Consider the following 23669-nt stretch of genomic DNA (forward strand, 5'->3'; position numbering starts at 1 on the left):
CCCGCGCTTTGGCCAGCCCGGCATTAACCCAGGACAGGGGACGTGCTACCACAAGCACCCCAGGCATTGTGAGATCCCAGCCCAGGGGAACCTGCCTCCCAGCCGCAGGGGGGCCAAGTCAGACAGCAGCTACACAGCTGGGAGGGCCACCCGCCAGAGAAGGGGTCGGCCGCTTGGGTGAAGCTGTACGTAGGGCAGAAGCAGTTCAGGGGAAGGCACATTAGCAGATCCCCAATCCCCTCCCCATCTCTGGGAAGGGGGTGGGGGAGAGGAGGCTAGGGACAGGCTGGCGCTGTAGGCCCAAGTGTTAAAAACAAAAACCACAAGCAGCCACCTCCAAATCCTGAGATTAAAGAGTTGTGATTTTTAGCTCAAGTAGCACTGTATGGGTTCCCCTTCTGGGGCGGCGCCTTAAGGGGTTCACACTTCTCTGCAGCCACAAGAGCTGGAAACTTGCTTAAAACAAAATCAAAGCCAAAATTCCCATTAGTCACCTGACTCCAGGAGCTGGGACTTTAAATCTCACAAGCGCTGGCTATGCTGTGATGCTGCAGCCAGATCCCCTGTGCAGAGGCCAATCAGCAGAATTTCTAAGGGGTGAAGGAGGGGCAGGTCCCCACCCCCAGCTGGAAACGCAGTTTGCAGGAGAGTTGCCAGTGGTGACACAGATCGGAACCCCCTGCACACAGCGCTGCTGTCCTTCAAACGTTGTCTCTTTACTCAGGATGGCGCTCATTTAAAAAAGTGTTATTTCACAGACAGATTGCACAACACGTGTTAAAACATACAGGTTCTTGAGTGCCCCCTTCCCACAGTGCATGGGGCAGATCCGATTCGTGCCGCCGCGCGGCAAGTCCTAGGATTAGACATGTGCAAAGACATGGGATTCCCCCCGCTGCCAGCAGGGGGCGACGTTACACAGTGACGGGGGAAGGAAAGTCCGTGCAAAGTGGCGGGAGGGAGATGCAAAGGAACAGGCCGACCTGCTGCACGACCTCAGCACTGGCCCTGCCCCGGGTCCCAGCATCAGTTCCCTTCCTTTGGAGCATCCCAGGTATAAAGTGCAAATGGCGCAGTCCCGGTTCCGAGTGCGAGCGCCCGGCTCAGTTGACGGTGCTGCTTCGACTCCTTTCCCCCGTGCTCCCAGCCTCGCCCGGCCCTGCCCCAGCCAGCGGCAGCACCGAGACGTCATCTGCAGCAGAGAGAAACAGCAGCAGGTTGGCCTTTGGGTTAACAGGTCCCCAGGCTGAGGTGCCCCCTCCAGGCATGGGACATGGGCCAGAAAAGCACTAAGCAGCTGACTGACAGGACCCCAGTCTGCATCCCGTGGCCCCAAGCTTAGACTGGGGCCACGGGATGCAGGGGGCCCAGGGGCTTCCACCGGGGGCGGGGGGATGACTAACAGGAGGCCACGTTTTCTCCAGAGCCGGAGCAGACGGCCTGCCCCAGCCACCCTCTCTGCCGAGAAGCATGAAGCACTCTGGGCCTGCGGCATTTTACGCGGTTACAAGAATCGTACCCTCATTCCCTGCTCACCCTCAGGGCAGCGGGTGCACAAATCCCTTGGGCAGCTTTGAAAGGTCTCAGCCCACATCTGCCAGCCCGGCTGGAGAGCACCCAGGCAAGGCCAGCTACACACCGTCCAGCACAGACCACAGCCACCTGGTGCCCAGCCCTGTGCTCTGACCACTAGCCCCGCTGCCTCCCACCAGGTCTTGGCCAAGAGGCACCAGCTTCACAGGAGCGAGGGCACGTCTACGCTGAAACGTTAACGAAGATGCTCCAAGCCGCCAGGAGAGAGCTCTCCCCCTGCCCCCCCCACCCCCCGAGGGGTGGTAGCAGCTCTCCCATGGACAGCGCTGTCTACATGGGGGTTAGGTCGGTATAACTACCCTGCTCGGGGGGTGGGGACCAGACCTCAGAAAGCAGCAGGAGCAGAGGCTGGGCAGCGCCCCCAGTGTTCAGCTAAGGAGCCGCAGTGGCCCCCAAAATCCAGCGCCCCATAGTCACATTAGAGCCATTGCAGATGCTTCCCTCAGCAGAGCTGCCACTGAGTCGGCAGGGTGAGGGAGGTGCGGCGGGAGGGAGAGCATCTGCTAACAGGCCTGGCCCCCCAGCTCAGCAGTGCCTCAGCTTGAGCCCTCTTCATTTCACCCCCAGTGGTTCTGTGTAAGTCACCATGTCAGAGGAGAGCGGGTTTTCTAGCTCGTTTCAATGCCTCTCGTGCTGTTATCTGGCTCCCCTACAGCGCCTCCTGGTGGAAGTGGCTGGAACTGGAGTAGCTGTGAGCTTCCCCACAGCCAGCCTTGATACAGCCCCCCCTGCTGGGACTGGGGTAGCGGAGAACGGCCCCCCACAGCCAGCAGGATCTGAAGACAGACGTCCCCCCCCTCACAAACCAGCCCCCGCTCTGCTGCCAGCCCCTCCTCCGGGACACAGGACTCACGGAATCGGACCCGGATTGGCCAGATCATAATGCAGCACAGACACACGGTGGCGGCCACAGCGACGCCCCCGGTGACGACCACCATCACCCAGTGGTAGAACTCCACGCAGCCGGCGCAGCAGAGCTGGGTCCTGAAGGCAAAGGGACAAGTGAGGCTCCAGCCGGGCCCCCGGCTCCCCCAGCCCCACGCACGCACCGGAGAGGGGACAGTCACTGCAGGGGGAAGGCAGGATAGCAGCTGCCCCCAGTGGGGCTGGGAGGGGGCATGTGCTGGCTCTGGGGATGGCACAATGCAGTGGTAAGGCACCGCCACAGTAGTTGGCCTACGACAGGCGGCAGCTAGGGGAGCAACTCTTCAGCTCGAGCAGCAGGGGACTGTGCTGGGAGCTGGAAGGTCTTGGGGTCTCCCATGGGGCGAGGGGAAGGGCTGGTAGATGCTCCGGACTGGGTGACTGGTTTGCTGCCAGAGGGGAACAGCGGTGCCTGCCGCAGGGGTCTTCTCCAGCAGCCCCAGGCCCGCGTCCCAGGCCAGCCACGACACTTACGGGCAGGGGTGCAGGTTCTGGATCGCCATCACCGCCACCCCGTTGGCCACTTTGTCCGTGAAGCTCATGGCCCCGTAGACGAAAGCTCCGCTGTGCTGCAGGGAAACGAACAGCATCAGCCTCATTCCACACCCCAGGGCTCGACCCACCCACGTCTCTGCCTCCTCTGGCATCTCCCGCAGCCACCCCGGCTCGGGCTCCCTGCAGACGTACGCTGGGACCCCCTAGTCCTCGCTCACCCAGCTCAGGGCGGGCGCAGCTCGGATCAGCCAGGTACAGAATCAGGGAGCCTCGTGCCCTCTTGTGGGCAAACTCGCTCCTGCAGCAGAAGTTAATTCCCGTCTGGTACCAGGGCCAGCGCCCCCAGGCTCTCTAAAGCCCCTTCAGAAACCCAGGAAGAGCGACGGCCCCACAAACCCAGAGAGCCTGGGACGCCCGTGCTGGACCACGCTGTGCTGAAGGAAGGCAGCCCTGTTCAGTGACCCCTGCCGGGCCCGGCAAAGGGGAGGTCGTACCACTGCTCTACCCCCAGGGGCACTAGCTGGGCAGCGGCTGCGCCCGTCCTATCACTCGCCCCCCGCAGGAACCTACCGTGTTGCTCCCAATGAGGTCAGCCGTCATGGAGAGGGATGTGACCAAGATGGTGGCCGAGCCAGCCCCGAGCAGCACAGCTGCTCCATAAACCTCCGCTCCCAGCCGGCTGTCCAGGGCCACCCAGGAGGCGAAGGCCAAGATAATGAGTAACCCCATGAAGTAGGTCAGCTGCTCGGAGGCGAAGGGCAGGGAGAGAAGGGGGGAGGGGAGAAACACTCATTAAACCCAGGACTCCACAGAGCTGCAGTACATAGGCTCACGTATAGGAAGGATGCAGAGAAACTGGAAAGGATCCAAAGGCGAGCGACAAGGATGATCAAAGGGCTGGAATGCAGCCATACGAGCAAAGGCTGAAGGAAGAGGGTGGGTTAGTTTGGAAAAGAGGAGATTGAGGGGGGACATGGTAGCGGTCTTCAAATACTTGACAGGCTGCCATAAGAAAGCTGGAGAAACGTTCTTCTTTCTTGCCACACAGGGCAGGACAAGAGGCAGTGGGTTCCAACGACCGCGGAGCAGATTTAGATTAAATCTCAGTAAGAACAGTAGGACAATGGACCAGACCTGCCTCGGGAGGTTGTGGAAGCCCCTTCACTGGAGGTTTTCGAAAGGAGGCTGGAGCCACCTGCCTTGGATGGTGCAGACACAGCAAATCCTGCCTCTTGGCAGGGGTTAGACTAGGTCAGGGGCTCTCGACCTTTCCAGACGACTGCCCCCCTTGCAGGAGGCTGATGTCTCACGTACCCCCAAGTCTCACCTCACTTCAACATGACTTGCTCACAAAATCAGCCATAAAAATACGAGAGTCTCAGCCACACTGCTACTGGAAAACTGCCTCTTTTCTCATTTTGTCTGTGTGAAATGTTAGTTTGTACTGACTTGGCTGGTGCTTTTTATGTAGCCTGGTGGAAAACTAGGCAAATCTCTGGCTGAGTTGATGTACGCCCTGGAAAACCCGTGTACCCCCATGGTTACACCTTGAGAACCCCTGGACTAGATGACTCTTGCAGTCCCTCCTAACCCCATGGCTCTATGATCACCCCCCAGCTCTATGCTAGGGGTCAGCAGCGCTGTTGGGGGCAGGGTGGGAGGCCAGGAGTGGAGGAGCAGGGGGCTGTGGGCCAGATCAAGGGGTTTTGGCAGAGCTGCGTGGCCAGGTTCAGAGGCCGTTTGGGTACTTGGCTAAGGGGATCGTATTTTCAAGGTCAAAAGCCAGGACAGTTCTGCCATAATTGTTAGTGCCACAAGATTCCTGCACAGGACACCACTGGTTCTGAACGCGCCCTGGTTTCCCTTGTTCTTGCATCCAGAAGGGTAAAGAAGAGTATTCCCGGACTTCCTCCCTGCCCGTCTCTGAACGCCTTTCCGAAGTGGGGCGACCAGAACCGAGCAGCGGGCACCCCAGCAGGTCACAGTCACACGACACTGTTCGTAGTGCAGCAGCACCCCCCGCCCCCCAGTTCGACAGGGAGGCAAAGGGCAATGCTGATGCGAAGAGGACAGCCAGGGAGGGAGAGTTGATATTTAAGCTAAAACTCCATCTCTTATTAGCAGATTAATTCCTTGCCTGTGGGTGGTTGTGGCGGGCCTGGAACAGGGCTGGGGTCCGTGCACGGAGCTGTGTGGGGAGCAGGAGAGGTGGCCAGACAAGGGGAGGGCAAGCAGCTTAGACAGGACATTGGAGAGGGCGGGGGGAATTTACACCATCGGGGGCTGATTTTCTGGAGAGCCGAGCGTGCAACTCAATCTGGGATCCGTGGGAGCTGCAGGTTCAGGATCAGGCCCCTCTCCTCTGGGACTCTGACCCCTTCTCTGCACAGGGCAACAGCTGGTTGGATTTGGATGCCGACTGTGCACCGAGCAGCCCCTTCCAAGGAGCTGAGCCCACTCCCCCGTGACAGACTGCACCCCATAATCCCCTCTTAAATGCAAACAAAGCAGAGTCACCACGCAGGAATGGGAGACCAAGGAAGGCCAAGTGCTACCAGCCTTTCCTGTGGACTCTGTCTCCTGAATCTCAGCTGGAAACGTTTTCCAAGGGGGGGGCCTGAGGCTATCAAAGGAGGGACAAGCCCCCCACAGCCTCCCTCCCCATCGATTCGCTGCACCAGAAGGAACAAAGGAAGCAGCCAGTGAACAGAAGACGGGCTCCTGGCCCGAGGAGTTTGGCCAGGAAGGCTGTTGAGAGCACATGGGGAGAAAGACTTTGCCTGGCGTTTAGCCTGGTTTGGTAAGCGAGGCACCAGCTGCGCTTCGGCTTTGTTTTCCTTGTAACCATTTCTGGCTTTTCGTACTCACTGAAAAATCTCGCTGTTGGTAACAAATGGGGGGTGTTGCTTTAGCTAATAGAGCGTGTTTGAGCAGACGTGGCTGGGAAACTCCACTTGGGGGGAAGTTATGGACTAGCGTTTCTAGTCATAAAGCGACAGGCTCTAGATAAGCTTGTGTTGTCCGGGGCGGGCGGGGCAGCACCAGACACGCCCTGCTGTGGGGAAGCTGGGGCCGGCAGCGTGTGGTTCTCCCAGGCTGGGGAGAGCCAAGGCATGGCCGGCTGCAGCACACAGACGTGGCTGGGAGGGACTCACGTGCTGGAGGCTATGGCAGCAAAGCACGTAGAGGGCAGGGGTGCCACCAGGGTAGAGGGCACATCACACCCACCCAGCATGAGCCGTTTGTTCAGGGCACCTCCTAGGTGCCCGGGTCACTCCTGCCGACGGGCATCTCCCCGCAGGCCCAGACGTGCGCGGTTACAGCGGGATGCTGCCCCCCATCCCCCCGCAAGCTACTCACGTTTCGGCCGATCCACCTGTTGACGGGCTTCATGAGGAAGGAGGAGAGGAAGCCACTGATGTACATCACCAGGGGGATGGTGGCGATGAATTTCTGGGGAGGAGAGAGACAGAGCGGCGTGCTTGGCTCACAGACGTCCCAAGGGTCTGTGCCCCCCCCCCCCCCACACACACTGCTGGGACCCCCTGCCCTATTCTGCCTTCCACCAGCCACCCAGGGGGTTCCCCACTTATAACCCACCCCCTCCAGCGACACAGGGACCCCCCATGGGCATCGCAGGATTGTCCTGGTCGAGCCGGTGCCTGGTGTGAAGTGACGCCCAGTGCTGGGCAGGAGCTGCCCACTGGCGCCCCCTGCTGCTCACTCACCTTGGGCAGCATCAGCGAGTTGGTCAGGTACATGGCGATGTAGGTCTGGGACAGGTTGACAATCAGCCGCGTGGCCATGTACAGCATCGCCACCTAGAGGGAGACACGCCAGCCATTACGCCAGCCACGCCCCTGCCCTCCAGCCCAGCTCTGAGTGGTTTGTGCTGGAAGGAACGGAGACCCTGAGGCTCATGGCCCTGGTCCTCTGCCCGCCTGGGGGAGACATGGGACATCGCAGCCACAGGACGCAGAGCCACAGAGCCAGCACAGACCAGTCCTGCAGGCCCCTGTAGAAAGCTGTGGGGCAGAAGACAGAGGTTCCTGTACCAAAGGGTGAGTCTCTCCTACCGCACAAGTGTCCCTCCCCCAATAACGAGCCCCTTTGAATCTAGAGTCATTACCTGCCTCGCTGGGGTGCCCACAGGCCTGGCCGGCTGGGCATGGGGCCGGCTGGGCGCAGTGACATGTGGCCAGGTCTGAGCGTCCTGAGTGGGGCATCTCTCTCCCCTCAGGTCACCTGTGCTGCTGCTTGAACCCCCAGCACCCCTTCCCCTTGGCACCCACTAGGGAGGCAGTGCTACTCCCGCCTTGGCCTGAGGGGGTGCTGTTGAGCCACCCAAAGCTCTGCTTCTCCCCAGCCCCAGAGGGCGACAGTCCAGGCCCAGCAACACACCCTGGGTGCCACACAGCTGTGCAAAGCCCCAGAGAGCGGCAGGGGCAGACTCCCGCGCTCTCCCCGGCAGGTCCCGGAGGGGCGGGCAGCCCATCACACCCTGGCCAGGACGCTCCTGACCCAGCACCAGGTGCTGAGCCGCGGGGACAATGCAGGGGCCGGTGCTCAGTAGCTATTTGGGGGCTCCTGTGTCCGGGGGGGGCCACGGCAAAAGCCGCCAGCACCGCTGGCATGACTGGGAGGCCAAGCCTGGAGACTGGCCTCCCCTCCCAGCAGGGCACGGCCAAGGCAAGGGTCCGAGGGTGCACAGCTGGGGGTATCAGGTGCCTGCCTGCGCCGTACCTGTCCTGTGGATACAGAGATCCAGCTGCCAGGCCTGCCACGCAGCTATGCCCATCTCTTGCGAGGCCCCCCGCTCCCCACACACCTGTCCCCCTCACCGGGCACACCCCGTACCTGGTAGAAGGCAGGCTCCCGCAGCCAGTGTTTCCACAGCAGCAGTGGGCGTGGGGGGATTTTGTGCCCCTTCTGCAGCAGTGGCGTGTGCTCCTCAGACTCGAGCAGCCTGGCCTGGGGGTGGCGCCGCTCCTTGGTGCCCAGGTGGAACAGGAGCGAGAACACAGCGCCCACCGCCACCACGATCAGGGACAGGTTCTGATGAGACAGGAAGGAGACTCAGCAAATCCTCAGGAAGCCGGGGGGTGTGGGTGGTCGGGGGCACTTGGAGAGGGGAAGGCCGGTTTGATCCCAGTCTCTGCCGAGAGACCCACAACTGCCCCATAAGCCCTGCGCTGCCTCACAGCCTCTCCCCCATCACAGCTGTGCTGCCCGGGACTTGGCCCCGCCGCACTCACCCGGAAGATATGGATGTCAGGCTTGCCCAGCTGCTCCGTCGGCCCCGAGTGTCCGAGCTGGAAGTGCAGGAGCAGCCAGGCCACGCCGTACACGGTGATGTTGGCCGCGACGGTGAAGGCGTACCTAGGGGAGAGGAGGCAGCGAGTCACGGGGCGCTCCCAGCCCGGGTGCCCACATGCGCGAGAGGGAGGGCGAAAACACTGCACGGTGGTGCAGAACAAGATCTGGAGCCTGAGCCGGTCACGTCCCCCCCACAGCCAGTGTCAGGCACGTCCGCAGGACAAACCCGCCCTTGGGGGGAAGGAGAACGGAGTGTGAACACTCCTGCGGGGGGGAGTTTGCACAGACAAGCAGTGCTGCCCCCTGCTGGAGGGAGCCAGACTGGCCGGTGCAGTTGGGATTACGCTGCAGGGAGAACAGAATCCCCAGACAGCCAGAGGCGCTCCTGGGACGCAGACCCCAGTGGTGACGCTGGGCAGGGCATGCCAGGAGCTAGACCCCCCACAGGGTCCCTGTCCAGCAGCCGCGGTCCCAACCCCCCTTTAGATCCAAGACAGCCAAGCCCAGTCTCTCCTCGGCCCCACGGGACCGCCCAGCCCTGCCCCAGTGCGTGGTTTAGCAGGCAACCCTGGGGGCTGTCCTGCAGCAGGGAGCTGCGTGGCTGCACGGGACAGACGGTTTGACAGACGGCAGCTTCTCAGAGAGGCAGTGAAGCCTCCCGCAGCCCCAGCGCGGCTCCACATCCTTCCTGTGGAGAGTTATCTGCTGGGTGCAGACCCAGTGCGGAGGGGACTTCCGCCCGCTGATGGCAGATAACCGGGCCTGTTTGCCGCTCGCCTGCTGATAAGAGACGCTTCCCCACATGCTGACTCAGCACCGCGCAGGCTGGAGGGGCCCGTAACACTCCACCTGTGAAGCCATGGGGCCATTTCCCCCCCTCCGGGGTTTGCTGGGGGGGCAGCCCCAGCCCCGTTCACCTGCACAGCCACTTGCTGGTGCGTGATGTGAGCGACTGACTCTTCTTGCCAAGTACAGCCCCCCGCCCCTCCAGCAAGAATCACAACCAGGACCCCAGACCCAGCCACGCCCACGCTCCTCCCCAGCCCCTCTAGCCAGGCCGGGGGGGGGGAGGTTGACAGGTGCCTCGGTGTTTGAAACGGAACCATCCGTCCCGCCGTCCTCTCCTGCAGCTGCCAGCTGTGTGTGTGTGGGGGGGTTGTTTACAACGTGCCTGTCGCTGTGGACACCCTCTGGATACGGGTTTGTGCAGGCGCTTGGGGGCTTCTCTACACCAAGCGGAGACCATGGACACGGCTACAAGTGGCACGTAGGCTCCTTGGGCCTGGCAGGGGGCAGGAGCTTGGCCCCCGGTGCACCCCAGCGCTGTTCAGAGGCCGGACGCAGCCCTTGGCCTCGCTCAGGAGACGAGTCCCTGGGGGGGTCTCACAGTCCCAGTGAGCAGCAGGATCCAGGCTCAGGAGAGGAGGGGTGCGCGTGCCGGGGGTGGGGTGCCTACAGAGAGGTAGCGACCACCCTGGTCCCTATGCAGCCAGGCAGGCGCGCAGTGCAGCATGCCAGTGAGTGGCACCCCCAGCCGGGCCAGTCACACGGCACAGCTGTCTGCGGAGATCTCGGGTCCCCACACGCAGCTCTCCAAGGGAGGCTCCAGGACCCACACCTCCACCCAGGCTTCGCCGCACTGCTACCTCGGGGCGGAGTATGTATGCGCCCCATCTGCTCTGGCTGCTGAGTTCAGACATGCTCCCCCCTACGCTATTCGAGCGGTGCTGGTAACAGAGGGGGCGGTCGGAAAATCACCCACACTAAGTGGGGAGAACAGCCCACTACTGGCTCACAGCTGATGGTGCTGCTCCTTTAGCTGCAGGAGAAGCAGCCTGTGCTGTTGTCACCAAGCCCCCGGTTCGAGGCCTGCCAGCACCCGTGGCTGGTTACCTGAGCGCTGTGAGCTCCACTTTCTCGTGGTCGGTAGTCACCAGCTCGGGGATGAGCGACAGGTGGGAGATCTGGGTGGCCGCCCAGCCGAACTGGAAGATGACTATGAAGGGGATGAAGTAGATGAGCGCGGCCCACTGGGGCGTGGCCTCCGTGCAGCCCAGGCAGGGATTGAATATGAAGGGGAAGGACAGCAGGACGCAGACAGTCCCTGGGGAGGCAAGAGACAGGAGTTAGCGCTGGGCCCGGCTGGACACGAGGCCAGGACCTGGGGGGGGGGGGGGCACCAGTCCCAAGTTTCTTGGGCACCCACGGCGCACAGCAGGGATCTACACCATGGGCAGCGTGTCTGCAATGCACTGGCCTGTAAAGCCAACTCCTCTCGTCTTCCCACTCCTGCTCCGTGGGTACTCGGAGCCAGCAGCCCTCTGCCCGGGCAGCCAGCAAGTCCCTCTCCTCGGGGACTCCCAAGCTTACTCTGGTGGGGCTCCTGTCTCCGGCCAGGCTGCCTCGGGGGTGCCCGCCCAGCCTCCTGCTACCACAGCAGCTACTCGCAGGCCAGAGCCAAGCGCCTAGTCCAATTACTGAACCTCAGCAGCTGGAAGCTCGGCGCAGTGTCAGCACTGCCGGCCAGTTCTGCACCGGGATGCTGTCCAGCCCCAGCAAGGTTCATTGTTATGCCCTTCATCCCGGGGGGGGGGGGGGGGGGGGCAGAGCCACGCCCAGCCCCAGAGTCAGACAGTCTGTGTAGGACCCAGAAGCTACGATGCCAGGCCCTGATCCAAACACGGGACCGTGCTCCTTAGGGCGCAGGCACAGTGAGCCGCCGATGCCGGAACAACGCAGATCTCGGCCAGAGACTTGCCGTGAGGACTGAGGAGCCAGCCCCATGGCTGGAGAGCGCTGGACTCCGCCCCATAGAGCTGGGCAGCCCTAGAGCAGCGTCTGGTCCTCGCAACGCTGCCCGGGCCAGCGAGGGCTCGGGGGGATTCTCCAATCCTAGGAGTTGGCAGAGCCAGCCGCCAGGGGCAGGGGAAAAGGGTCCGGGAGAGCCGGTCTACAACCCAACGCAGCTCCACCCGCCGCCTGGCTCCAATCCAAGCAAGCGCCGTTACCCCAGCGGCATGGGTCACACGAGGGGGCACCGACGCGGCCCCACCTGGGTCTAGTGAGGCGAGACTGATGGTTAGCCCGGACAGCTGCTGTCTGCACTCCTGAGCCCCGGATTGCTCGGGGCTTTGCCATTCCTAGCACAACGCGACAGCTGAACGTTCGTCGCTGAACAGACCCACGGGCTGGTTACTCCCCCGCCCCACAGGGCGCTGGCTCCAGCCCGTCCTTCACAGGCACTGCACTAGAGGGGATTTTGGAGAACGCCCCTCATCCCCGCAGGGAGGCCTGCGGCCTTCACTGGCCAGAGAAGCCCACAAGGTTTGGGGTCTGACCCCTCAGCATCTGGTGGTAGTTGAGGGCTGGTCTCCCAACCCAGTCCTGCTCATCCCCCTGTGACTCGCCCACGCCCCCCCTCTCCGCATGCCCCAACCCACCCCCCCAGAGCAGGCTTTGCTACCGGTGAGCAGCCAGTGGTGGGAGGGACAAGGGCACATACACCATCCCCAGGAGACGGCAAAGGGCGAGAAAGGGCTGGCCAGGAGAGACAGCACAGCATGGCTAATGAGCCATTTCCTTCCACTGCTGGAGCGGCCGAGAGCCTCCATCCCTCGGCCAGAGGAAAACGACCATGCTGAGAACAGGGAAGCCAGAAGGCAGCACAAGCCGCGCCCTATAGCATTTGCCGGGGGCCCAAGATCAGCGCATCAGAGGCACCGATGGCTCAGCAGGCCTAGGAACCTCGTCGCGAGTCTGCACGCCGACCCCCCCCCGCGTCCCAGCCCAGAGTCACCGTTCTGCCCAGCTGCTTTCTCCACACCCCGCGGTGGTTTCAGTTTCCTAAAAAGCCCAGCAGGGCCAGAAACCAATTCCAGGTGGAGTCAGAGCGAAACCAGAGACGCTCCCCACAGCTCCTGTTCCCCCTCTCCGTCAGCATACGCATCAGAGCCAAAAGTGCCCTCCAGCTTCAAGTCCCTAGCACTGGGCCGAAGCCCTTCACGCATGGCCTGCTGCCTAACACGCATCCCGGAGCGCGCAGAGACACTCCTTCCCTGCCACGGAAACCAGCCCGGGACGCGGGACGCCGAAGGGCCCCCGCTGTACGTCAGGGCTCCCGGTCGCTCGCGGGCACCGCAGCTGGCGCAATCTCTTCCGCCATCAGCATGGGTCTGCCCCAGATAAGGGGCAGATAAGGGCCCTGTCACGCCAGGCGCTGCAGACCCTTGGCGCGAGTCCCTGCCCTGCAGGCCCAACAATCTCAGGCCTTGTCTAAACAGGAAAGTGGCACCAGTTCAGGCTACCAGTGTGAATCTGAACCCATTCAGGGCTTGTCTACACATGAAAACTAATCCAGATTAAGGCAGGATAGGAATGGAAAGCAGATTAGCCATTCCTGATTAATGCCACGTGTAGACAAACCCTTAGACCAGTGGTTCCCAAACTGGGGTTCGCTAAATGTTACAGGGGGTTCTCGGGAAAAAATTCCCTAATGGCGGACAGAGCTGTCCCTTGGGACCCCGGGCAGCACAGGACGAGCAGCCCGGAGCCCCTGGACTTCCAAGAGCTAAGCAGATCAAAGCAAGCATATCTATCACACTGAGGAGATTTAAATGTCAAGACTCCTTATAAGAAATGGAAAAGGAGGTGGATATTTTTTGCTGTTTTTAAAATTAAATAGGCAGCTAGTATTATTTTTAAAATTACTATGAAGAACAAGTTTAAGCTTTGTTGTAACGTGCGTTGTTTGCTTGAACTGCTCAAGACCCGAATGCTTGTATAAGAGGAACTCTTTGAGTTGGCTTCTTAGATCCCTTGATGCTGTTTCACATCTGATACTCCTTGATGAAACATAGGAGCCTTGTCTTATAACAGGCTTATTCAAAGTGATACAAACTACAAAAGCGAGATCTTGGAAGAGTGTTGCGAGTTTCATAATGTAATAGAAGTACTGTAATGATAAATAATAATTAATAATAGTGTGTAATAAGCATGTCAAAAACAAATTTTATATTTCCAAGATCACTGCTTTTATAATTTATACTCCGGTAAAGGAGAAAATCCCTGGAAATATTCTTTTTTAGGAGGGGGTTCACGAGACTTGACATTTTGGTGAAAGGGGTTCACAGGTTGTTAAAGTTTGGGAACCACTGCCTTAGACCCTGTAGCTGAAGCTTGGGTCAACCCAACTAAGACACTCAGGGGTGTGAAAATCCCACCCGAGGTATCGTTAAACTGAACTAAGACCTGGTGTCGGCCCAGCTGCCGCCTCGAGGGGGTGGATCGACTACTGCATCGAAACTCCCTTCTGCCGCTGTAGCACGTCTACACTACAGTGGCCGAGCTGCAGCGCCCAGCTGTGCCGCTGAAACACTGTAGTGTTGGCACATGCTAAGTCAGTGCAGCGCATGCCCACCCCCACCCCCGTGTGAATGCTCGTCAGCGCAAGGGGAGCTCGTTTCACTTTAACATAAACCTGTTCAACTCGGAGATATTTTCCTTTAGCCTCTTACACTGGAGCCAGGGCATCCACACTGGGGCTGGGGGGTTAATTTCCCCTTAAATTAAACCAGCCCAGCTCTCACATACACGAGCCCCAAGACAAAGGGTTCCCTAGGGAGGTGGTGGAATCTCCGTCCTTAGAGGTTTTTAAGGCCCAGCTTGACAAAGCCCTGGCTGGGATGATTTAGTTGGGGATTGGTCCTGCGTTGAGCAGGGGGTTGGACTAGATGACTTCCTGAGGTCCCTTCCAACCCTGATATTCTATGATTTCTAAGGGAACACTCTCCCCCCGTAAAATGGGGAACCGAGGCTCAGTGAGGATGAAATGACTCAGGAAGGGGGGGGCAGAGCTGGGGAATCCACCCAAATCTCACGAGTCCCAGTTCAACTCTTTAACCACGAGATCCTCTCCCCTCCATGGCATCACCTATTCCCCCATCACCCCGGATGGCACAGTTCCCCCCCAGAACTGACTCATTAACTGGAAGAGGAACCCACTTGCGATGGGGGAGGGGGGGGAAATCACTCATATTCTGCAACCAATATCATGACCCCATAGTTAGTGCAGCGCTAGACTTGTTCTTCCCTCGCTCCTTGCAGGCCTGGTCCGCTTTAGACAAGTTACCTGCTGCCAACAACAGGTTCAGTGCAGCTGGCGCTAGGCGTGGCCTCCTAACATGGTCTGGACACACATTTCCCTGCAACCGTCGTTGCCAGTGGGCAGATTTCCTAGCCTAAGCCAGACCTCTGCCCCCCATATATTTACTCATCTGTGATCAGCTCCACGCTACATGCCTCGGCTGTCCATCCCGGAGCACACAGCGATCAGTCTTTGTGGAATTGGTAGGAAGTTGGCCTCAGGACAGGACCCACAAGCTTTGAGTGGACTTTGATATGCCTTTCACAACAGATTAGTTCTGCCCAAGCTTGAAAGCATCCCCTTATTCCAGGATCAAAAGCCTGAACTCAAAGACCACGATTGGGGACATCACTGCCCTCGGGTGGGGACATCAATGGGGGTTGTGTCTCAATGCAGCCCCCAGTGCCGGGGCAGAGCTGCGATGGCATGAAAGGATTCAGGCCCACTGCGCTTTTCATCTGGGCCATCGGCAGCTCCTGGACTCCTGCAGCCCCAGGAAGGTCTGTTCCCCAACGTGTCCTCATGACAGGTTCACGTAATAACGGCCTTGCACAACACACAAGATGAAAGAGGTTCCTGTCATCTGGAGATAAAAGGGCTCTCAGAAGGTTTCATCAGACAGTTCGGGGCTGAGGGGTGTCTGCAATTCACAAGGGTTTAATTTAGAGATGGGCCCAAACCTAAACCATGTTTGGGGGCAGTTGAGATGACAGGGCTCAAGCCCCCAGTTCTGCTCCATGTCAGTAGCCAGATGCTACATAGGGCGGGGCGCAGGGATGAGCAGCAAGTGCTTAGCAGTGGTCAAATTCTCCATTAATAGCAGCCAGGGAGGTTTGGTTGCGCAGTTACCTCCCCCCACCTCTTCCAGGGGCTGATCCAAAACCCACCGAGTCCACAGGAGTCCTCACACTGGCCTCTGGATCGGGCTGCAGAGCCTCAGGTACTCGGGAGTGGGGGTGGGGGTGGGAGGCCAGTTTCCACACTGCCCGGCTCTAGAGCCAGATTATCAGAGGATGGATCGTGGGGGTGTGACAGCGACACCAGCACAGATCACAGCCCCCTTGGGTGGGGTGCTGCACAAGCACAGAGGAAGACAGTCCTTGCCCCAGAGAGCTCACACTCTAAACAGACCAGACGGACAATGGGTGGGAGGGGAAACTGAGGCAGCTAGAAGGGAAAGGACTTGCCCAAGGTCACCCAGCAGGTCAGTGGCAGAGCCAGGGGCAAAACCTGCTCTCCCAAGTCTCAGTCTGGGGCACTACCCCTGGCCCACATTGCCCATTATGAATCCCGACCGCAGAGGAAGACCGTGTCTCAGGGTGAGCTGGCAGCAGACATTCGCTCCTTCCAACCACAGCTGAGCCTGACACAGCTGCCCCGAGAGCTGCCGGTAAACACAACAGTGCGTCCAGTCCAGAGCAGGTACAGGCTCCCCCAGACAGGAATAGCCCCTGCCCAGGAAGTCCTGCATGGGCATCATTCGTGCCCAGCTGCTCCAGCTCTGGCCTTTCCGAACACAGGCAGGGAGCTCTACGACCCAACAGGCCCAGACGCTCCTTGAGGGACACTTCCAGATGTCTGGAACCTGGAGCTGTGACAGCATCTCAGGAGAGCTGCAAATGCTTGGGTGGGGGGGGGGGGGGGGGAGAACTCCCTTTCCAGCAGGGTAGGAAACAAAGGCCCCCACTCAAAGGGACCAGCCCCTGGCTATGCACCCTCGGGGCACACAGATCAGCGAGAGAGCTGGGCATGAATGGAGGGCAGGATGTGCCCTAGGGAGCCAGCCATGGAACTGGCGTGCACCATTCAAGGTGCTAGGGCCAAAGGCAGAGACAGGCTGGGGTCACGGAGTCCCCAGGCGATGCTCTGGAACTGCTCCCTACGAAGCCAGACAGGACTCTGGGGAAGTCTCCTCTCTGTGAGCAGACTGTTTTCAGGGCAAGAAGCTCACACGGCTTCACCTTTCTGGGTCTGACCTTGCAGCATTCAGCATCCTCTGCCCCTCCATGCGCTTCCCACAGCAAGTCCGCCCAGGCGGGGTCCTGGGGAAGCCAGAGGGTCCTGCACTCCAACTTCGCAGTCAGATGTGACTCTTATCTATTAAACCTCTGTTTTACTGGTTAGCTGACAGGAACACGGTCTAAAACAGAGCTTGTAGGTACAGAGAACAGGACCCCTCAGCCGGGTCCATTTTGCGGGGTAGTGAGCCAGACACCCACGTCTGCACTCACTCCCCGTCCCCAGCCAGCTCCAAACTGACTCACCCTCCAGCCCCTCCTCCTCTGGGCTTTTTCCTTTCCCAGGCCAGGAGGTCACCTGATTCCTTTGTTCTCCAACACCTTTAGCTATCCCCTTGCAGGGGGGAAGGGCCCCGGCCATTAGTTGCCAGGAGACAGAGTGTCGGCCATTTATGCACACTGGCCTTTATCCCACCACCTAGAGACTTAAGAAATGCCTAGGGGAAACTGAGGCACCCCTACAATATTCAGAGGAAACATCAAGAACTGTCCCACTTCGTCACAGCAGGTTATGGAGAGAAAGTGGCCACTGTGGGACTCCTGGCTCAGCCTACACACTGCCCTGTTTCCCAGTCTCTCCTGCTAGCTGGTGACTGTGGTGTGAGCTGGGGAAAGGTGGCCCACCAGGGAGTGCACTAGCCTTGGACTCTGGAAATTGGGGTTTGATTCTTTTCTCTGCCACAGGCTCACTGGGTAACCATGGGCAAGTCACTAGGGGTGCGTTTACACTATATTGTAAACCAGGGCGCGTGGGTCCCAGGCTTGTGGACTCGCTGTCTCCAAGCCATGGTGTAAGCATCCACACTACATTGTAACCCTGGGTTTACCATTGCAGGACCCAGGTCTGACAGCCGTGCGAACACACCCACACTGCACAGACCTGCTGGCTCAGGTCTGCGGCTTGAGCTGCGTCCACACTGCACAATGACCTGATTCTCAGTAGGACTCGAACTCTGACCCCCCCCCCCAGCAGATCCTGGGTGTTTGCTGACCAGAGTCAGAATGATTTGCGTGGATGGAAGTGGGAGCTTGGGCTTAAACCGGAGTCAGAGCCCAGCCTTAGCATGCAGTGTAGACACAGCCTCTCCGGGCCCCATCTGTACAATGGGGAGGGTGTGGGGGAGCAGGGCCTGGTTTCACAGCAGTGCTGTGGGTGTGAGGAGCTCAGATACGACCGCGATGGAAGTACAAGAGAGGAGACAAGGAGAGAGCAGCTTCCACTCGACAGCCCCCCCAGCAAAGGGCCAGGTGTCCTCTACACCCACTGAGCAGGGACCCAGATCACACCCCCGGCCCTCACGGGCCAACGCGGGCCAGCCGGGCGTACACAACAGAGCAGAGCAGGCAACTTAGGAACTAGAAGGTGCAACCGCGGTGTCTGAATTCCTGCACCTCACCCGGCTCTTTGTAACCTTCTTCTAACAGCACACGAGGAGTCTGGCTCCTGGGATCGATTTCTGGCTTTGCCACGGACTCTCGAGCCCTGGAGTGAATCTCTCCCCCCACCCCCGTGCGTCTAAAAAGTGTCCCCGCTGGTCAGACGGGGAGAGGCCTTCGCTTCACTGGGCGGCTGCAAAGGGCCCGTGAGATGCTCAACTTTGAGGCTGACAAGCACCCCAAGAGGAACGTCGGGACAGTCCCCTCCAAGCCAAGTCTCTCGGCCCGACTACCTTTCAGTTCATAAGCATCTACCTGTCTGTCCCAGGCCACCCTGCAGAGATGAAGCTAGGAATTGAGAAGGAAGAGGTGTCCCAAGGGTTAAGTCAGCGCTTCTCCCCAGCAGCTCCGGGGTTCTGCATTCTGCCCGCACAGCAGGAGAGGGGCTGGTTTAGAACCATTACTACACTGTTATCAGAGGGAAGTGCGGGGGGGGGGGGGGGGGTTCTCTCAGAAGTACTAGGTGCCCATTTCTTCACATTAACGGAACCTCCCCTTTGTAGCCGATGGGTCACCACAAAAACTAATTTTCCCCTTCTTGTCAACGGTTTGAAATGAGCCACCTTGATTACGTTGACCTCATTAGCACTACAAAAGTGATTTTTCTTCCCTGGGTATTCACCCCCTTCTTGTTAAACTGTTGAGAATAGCCCACTTCCACCTTAACTGAACTGGGCCGTTAGCACTGACCCCCCCCACTGGGTAAGGCCACTCCCATCTTTTCATGTGGTGTGTATTTATACCTGCCTCTGTATCTTCCACTCCATGCAGCTGATGAAGTGGGTTCTAGCCCACGAAAGCTTATGCCCAAATAAATGTGTTAGTCTCTAAGGTGCCGCAAGGACGCCTCGTTGTTTTTCAACCGTCCCAGGAGCCTATGCCAATTTGAGAAGTCTCCACTGCAGCTCCTCCAGGAGGAGCAACAGCAGGGGGTCTGCAGAAAGACTAGCAAATATGGCAGGTGAACAGCTTGGCTTAACAGTGAAATCGTCGGTGAGCTTAAACTCAGAAAGGAAGCTTACAAGAAGTGGAAATTTGGACAGATGACTAGGGAGGAGTATAAAAATATTGCTCGAGCATGCAGGGGTGTAATCAGGAAGGCCAAGGCACAATTGGAGTTGCAGCTAGCAAGGGATGTGAAGGGTAACAAGAAGGGTTTCTACAGGTATGTTAGCAACAAGAAGGTGGTCAGGGAAAGTGTGGGCCCCTTACTGAATGGGGGAGGCAACCTAGTGACAGATGATGTGGAAAAAGCTGAAGTACTCAATGCTTTTTTTTGCCTCGGTCTTCACAGACAAGGTCAGCTCCCAGACTGCTGCACTGGGCAACACAGTATGGGGAGGAGGTGAGCAGCCCTCAGTGGTGAAAGAACAGGTTAAGGACTATTTAGATCTGGACCCATGGACTTGTGCATGCCCAGCTTTTCTAATGCATCCAAGGGTACTGAGGGAGTTGGGTGATGTGATTGCAGAGCCATTGGCCATTATCTTTGAAAATTTGTGATGATCGGGGAGGTCCTGGACCATTGGAAAAAGGCAAATAGAGTTCCCATATTTAAAAAAGGGAAGAAGGAGAACCCGGGGAACTACATACTGGTCAGCCTCACTTCAGTCCCAGGCAAAATCATGGAGCAGATCCTCAAGGAATCCATTTTGAAGCACTTGGAGGAGAGGAAAGTGATCAGGAACAGTCAACATGGATTCACCAAGGGCAAGTCATGCCTGACCAACCTGATTGCCTTCTATGATTAGATAACTGGCTCTGTGGATATGGGGAAAGTGGTAGATGTGATATACCTTGACTTTAGAAAAGCTTTTGATACGGTCTCCCACAGTATTCTTCCCAGTAAGTTAAAGAAATATGGATTGGATGAACAGACTATAAGGTGGATAGAAAGCTGGCTAGATTGTCGGGCTCAACGGGTAGTGATCAATGGCTCCATGTCTAGTTGGCAGCTGGTATCAAGCGGAGTGCCCCGGGGTCGGTCCTGGGGCTGGTTTTGTTCAACATCTTTATTAATGATCTGGATGATGGGATTAATTGCACCCTCAGCAAGTTCGCAGATGACACCAAGCTGGGGGGAGAGGTAGATACGCTGGAGGGTAGGGATAGGGTCCAGAGTGACCTAGACAAATTGGAGGATTGGGCCAAAAGAAATCTGATGCGGTTCAACAAGGACAAGTGCAGAGTCCTGCACTTAGGAAGGAAGAATCCCATGCACCGCTACAGGCTGGGGACTGACTGGCTAAGCAGCAGTTCTTCAGAAACTGGGGATTACAGTGGACGAGAAGCTGGATATGAGTCAGCAGTGTGCCCTTCTTGCAAAGAAGCCAACAGCATATTGCGCTGTATTAGTAGGAGCATTGCCAGCAGATTAAGGGAAGTGATTATTCCTCTCTATTCAGCACTAGTGAGGCCACTCCTGGAGTACTGTGTCCAGTTTTGGTGCCCCCACTACAGAAGGGATGTGGACAAATTGGAGAAAGTCCAGTGGAGGGCAACAAAAATGATTAAAGAGCTGGGGCACATGACTTATGAGGAGAGGCTGAGGGAACTGGGCTTATTTAGTCTGCAGAAGAGAAGAGTGAGGGGGGATTTGATAGCAGCCTTCAACTACCTGAAGGGGGGTTCCAAAGAGGATGGAGCTCGGCTGTTCTCAGTGGTGGCAGATGACAGAACAAGGAGCAATGGTCTCAAGTTGCAGTGGGGGAGGTCTAGGTTGGATATTAGGAAACACTATATCACTAGGAGGGTGGTGAAGCACTGGAATGGGTTACCTAGGGAGGTGGTGGCAGCTCCATCCTTAGAAGTTTTTAAGGCCCAGCTTGACAAAGCCCTAGCTGGGATGATTTAGTTGGTGTTGGTCCTGCTTTGAGCAGGGGGTTGGAAGAGACCTCAAGAGGTCATCTAGTCCAATCCCAATATTCTAGGATTCTATTCTATAATGGACTATGCATTTAATCACATCCCCTCCAAGGCCTGCTCTACACTAGGAACTTGCATTGGTATGGCCAGGGCTCTCAGGGAACTACAGCTATGCAGACTTAACCCGGGTATAGATAGTGCCGCCTCCAGGGCAGGTGGATTGCTGACGGGAGAACCCATCCCCTTGGCTTAGGTGGTGTCTATACTAAGAGCTATGGCTGTAGTGTTTTAAGTGTGGACATACCCCAGGTGGAGAAGACACCTGTGCCCCATACAGCAGAAGGTTCAACCTTGCCTACACTGCACAGTTTGTCGACAAAACAGCAGAGGTGCACACAGTGAAATTCTCCTCCTGCTGATGTAACTCCCCTGCTATGCTGACCTAATAAAACCAGCTCGGGGAAAGGTGTAGGGCGAAGGCGGTTGGCTGTCATGCTTGTCAATTTCACTGTTCCACTGGAGCCCTGAAATTGACAAGAAATCTGGCTCCTGGATCTCAAGCTGGGTTGCTACCTGGTCTCCGCTCCAAACCGGGCTGCCACCCAGGCTCCCAGCTTGGACTGCCACCTGGGCTACCCCCTCCCCACCAGGAGCCCTGCTGCCCCCCCGAGTTCCCAGCTCCCCACTGCCTGCTGGGGCACAGCAGCCAACTGGACTTCGGGCGTGGATCTCCCTGCCACAGGTGAAAAGCCCTGGGCAGCTGCCCCCCCAGCTGGGAGCACAGAGACGAGAAACCCTGGGTGGCAGCTGGGCTCCCAGTGGGGAGCTGCAAGCCCTGGCTCTCAGCCCCCCACACTGCCCCTCTTCGGTTAGTGGAAGCGCTCCTGGGTACCACGGACGGGAGGGTAGCGTGGACATCAGCCACCGGTGGCGGCAAGTCAACCTAACACAGGTCGACTTACCTTTGTAACATAGCCGTAGCCTGTGAGCAGAGCGGACTGTCGCCCTGGCTGTCACAGGGGATTGAACCCACAGCCGCAGAGCTCCATGTGAGCCTGAGGACTCAGTGCCCGAGGCGGGAGCTACGTCCCGGTTCAGAGCAGGACACATCACACCAGCAGGGCCCGTGCGCACTAGAGCCACTCGAACCAGGGTAGCACAGCAGGGAGGCCGGCCGGCCCCTGGGATTGGCGCGATGCTCCGAGGGGAAGCCGGGCGCAGGGCTGGGCAGCAGAGCAGCGGCCAGGGAACGGAGACAGCCGGGCAGCTGCTGTAATACTGGGGGCGGAGGGAGCAGTGCAGGGACAGTGGCGTTCAAACGCCTCGCCGGCTTCTCCTTCCTTCTCGCCTCTGCTCAGCCGCAGGCTCGCCTAGGGGCCCCCCCCCCACACACCTGCAAAGCGGGGGCTCCCCAAAGCGCTTTGAGATCGGGGGGGGGGCAGCTCTTCTCCAGCCCCGGCCGCAAGGGCTGCCTCGGAAGGGGGCTCCCAGACCCGTGCCCGCCTCTCCCAGCCCCCCAGAGCCTTACCCACGAGGTGCCAGGTTTTCCTCCGGCCGTAGCGGCCGCAGCCGGCCGAGCGGTCGGACTCGTAGCCCACCAGCGGCGTGCAGACCCCGTCGGCCACCTGGCCCACGAGCAGCAGGGTCCCCGCGTGGGTGGTGCTGTAGCCCAGCACGGCGTGGAAATAGACCAGCAGGTAGGTGAACCACATGGAGGCGCACAGGTCGTTCAGAAAGTGCCCCAGGGCGTAGCTGAGCCGGGCCGGGCCGGAGAGCGGCGGCGGCGGCTCCGCCATGGCGGGGCTCCCGGGGCTGGGCGCGCAGCGGCTGCCCGCAGCTGCATCAAGCGGCGCGGCCGGGGCCTGGGACCCTGGAGCGCCCGGCGCGGGGGTTTTACGGCCCGGCGCCCGCCTCGCTCAGCCGAGCCCCCCGCCCCGCCGCAGCCATGGAGAGACAGGGGCCAAGCGCCCGGGGCAGGGCTCGGCCGGCGGCCGGGGCCAATGGGGAGGGCGGCGGGCGGGGCCCGGCCAGGCTCGCCCCGCCCCGGGGCCGCGCCGAGCCGCAGGGATCGCCGGGGCTGCGGCCGGGGGTGGCGCTGGCGGGAGGCGAGCGGGAGGCTGTGATTGCTGGCAGGGCGAGCGCTGCCTTGGGTCTCACTGGCCCGCTCCGGGCCTCAGTTTCCCCATCTGTTAAAGTGGGGCAGCGACACTGAGCCGCTTGGGAAAGCGCTTGGCGGCGGAAAGAGCCCGGTGTTATTAGCAGCACTGCCCGGCACTACACCCCGCTCAGGAGCTCCGAGTAGGGTGACCAGATGTCCCGATTTTATAGGGACAGTCCCGATTTTTGGGTCTTTTTCTTATATAGGCACCTATTACCCTCCCACCCCCATCCCGATTTTTCACACTTGCTGTCTGGTCACCCTAGCTCCGAGTGCTTTCCTGAGCCTCCCCGGTGCTCGGCGAGGTCCATGTTACCTGCTCCCCAGGAGCCCGGCCTACCTCGCTGCGCCGATTGACAGGGGAAAGTAAAACCCGCATCTTGCTGGTATTTTTTTTTTGCTCTACACCCCAAATTGTTCCATCAAAATAGAGCAGGGGTGCTCCCCAGAAAGCCATGCCCCAGACAGGTCCTGGGGTCACTGCGCGGGCATCTGACAGGTCCTAGAGTAAACAGAGCGAGGTTGCGGTGGGGCTGTTTCACTGGAAGTAGTGGAGGCCCAGTGGTGGGAGCAGCTGCCCTGGTCCCTATTCAGCCAGTGGAATCTTTGCTACATTGGATGCATCAGGCGCTCCCGAGGCCCTGGAGTTTGTGGGCTTGTTGCCAAAAATTGGCTGGTTCCGGTAAGATTTGTCTAGAGAACAACTGAGTGTACAAATGCG

General features: G+C 59.1%; 1 protein-coding gene across 1 annotated transcript; it reads right to left on the reverse strand.

Moving 5' to 3' along the window:
- Positions 1 to 705: 705 nt before the first annotated feature.
- On the reverse strand, positions 706 to 22716 carry MFSD12 (major facilitator superfamily domain containing 12). The gene is made up of 10 exons (XM_024218392.3): positions 22319 to 22716; positions 10222 to 10432; positions 8268 to 8391; positions 7870 to 8067; positions 6741 to 6833; positions 6373 to 6465; positions 3583 to 3753; positions 2992 to 3086; positions 2447 to 2577; positions 706 to 1192 (listed from the first exon to the last, which is right to left on the reverse strand). Exons 1-10 carry the CDS (start codon positions 22584 to 22586, stop codon positions 1104 to 1106), a joined length of 1473 nt encoding a protein of 490 aa, XP_024074160.2. The 5' UTR covers positions 22587 to 22716; the 3' UTR covers positions 706 to 1103.
- Between the last annotated feature and the right edge of the window lie 953 nt (positions 22717 to 23669).

This window comes from Terrapene carolina, unplaced genomic scaffold (assembly GCF_002925995.2).
Source record: "Terrapene carolina triunguis isolate 2854851 unplaced genomic scaffold, T_m_triunguis-2.0 Scaffold194, whole genome shotgun sequence".
Classification (NCBI taxonomy): Eukaryota; Metazoa; Chordata; order Testudines; family Emydidae; genus Terrapene; species Terrapene triunguis.

Bases quoted from the DNA above. Each gene is read 5' to 3' on its own strand.
- MFSD12 (XM_024218392.3), bottom strand. From the start codon at position 22,586: ATGGCGGAGCCGCCGCCGCCGCTCTCCGGCCCGGCCCGGCTCAGCTAC. The intron at 10,433-22,318 runs GTAAGGCTCTGG...TTGCCTCCCCAG, and splicing joins GAAAACCTGGCACCTCGTGG to GGACTGTCTGCGTCCTGCTG. The intron at 3,087-3,582 runs GTAGGTTCCTGC...GTTTCCCTGCAG, and splicing joins ACCTCATTGGGAGCAACACG to CACAGCGGAGCTTTCGTCTA.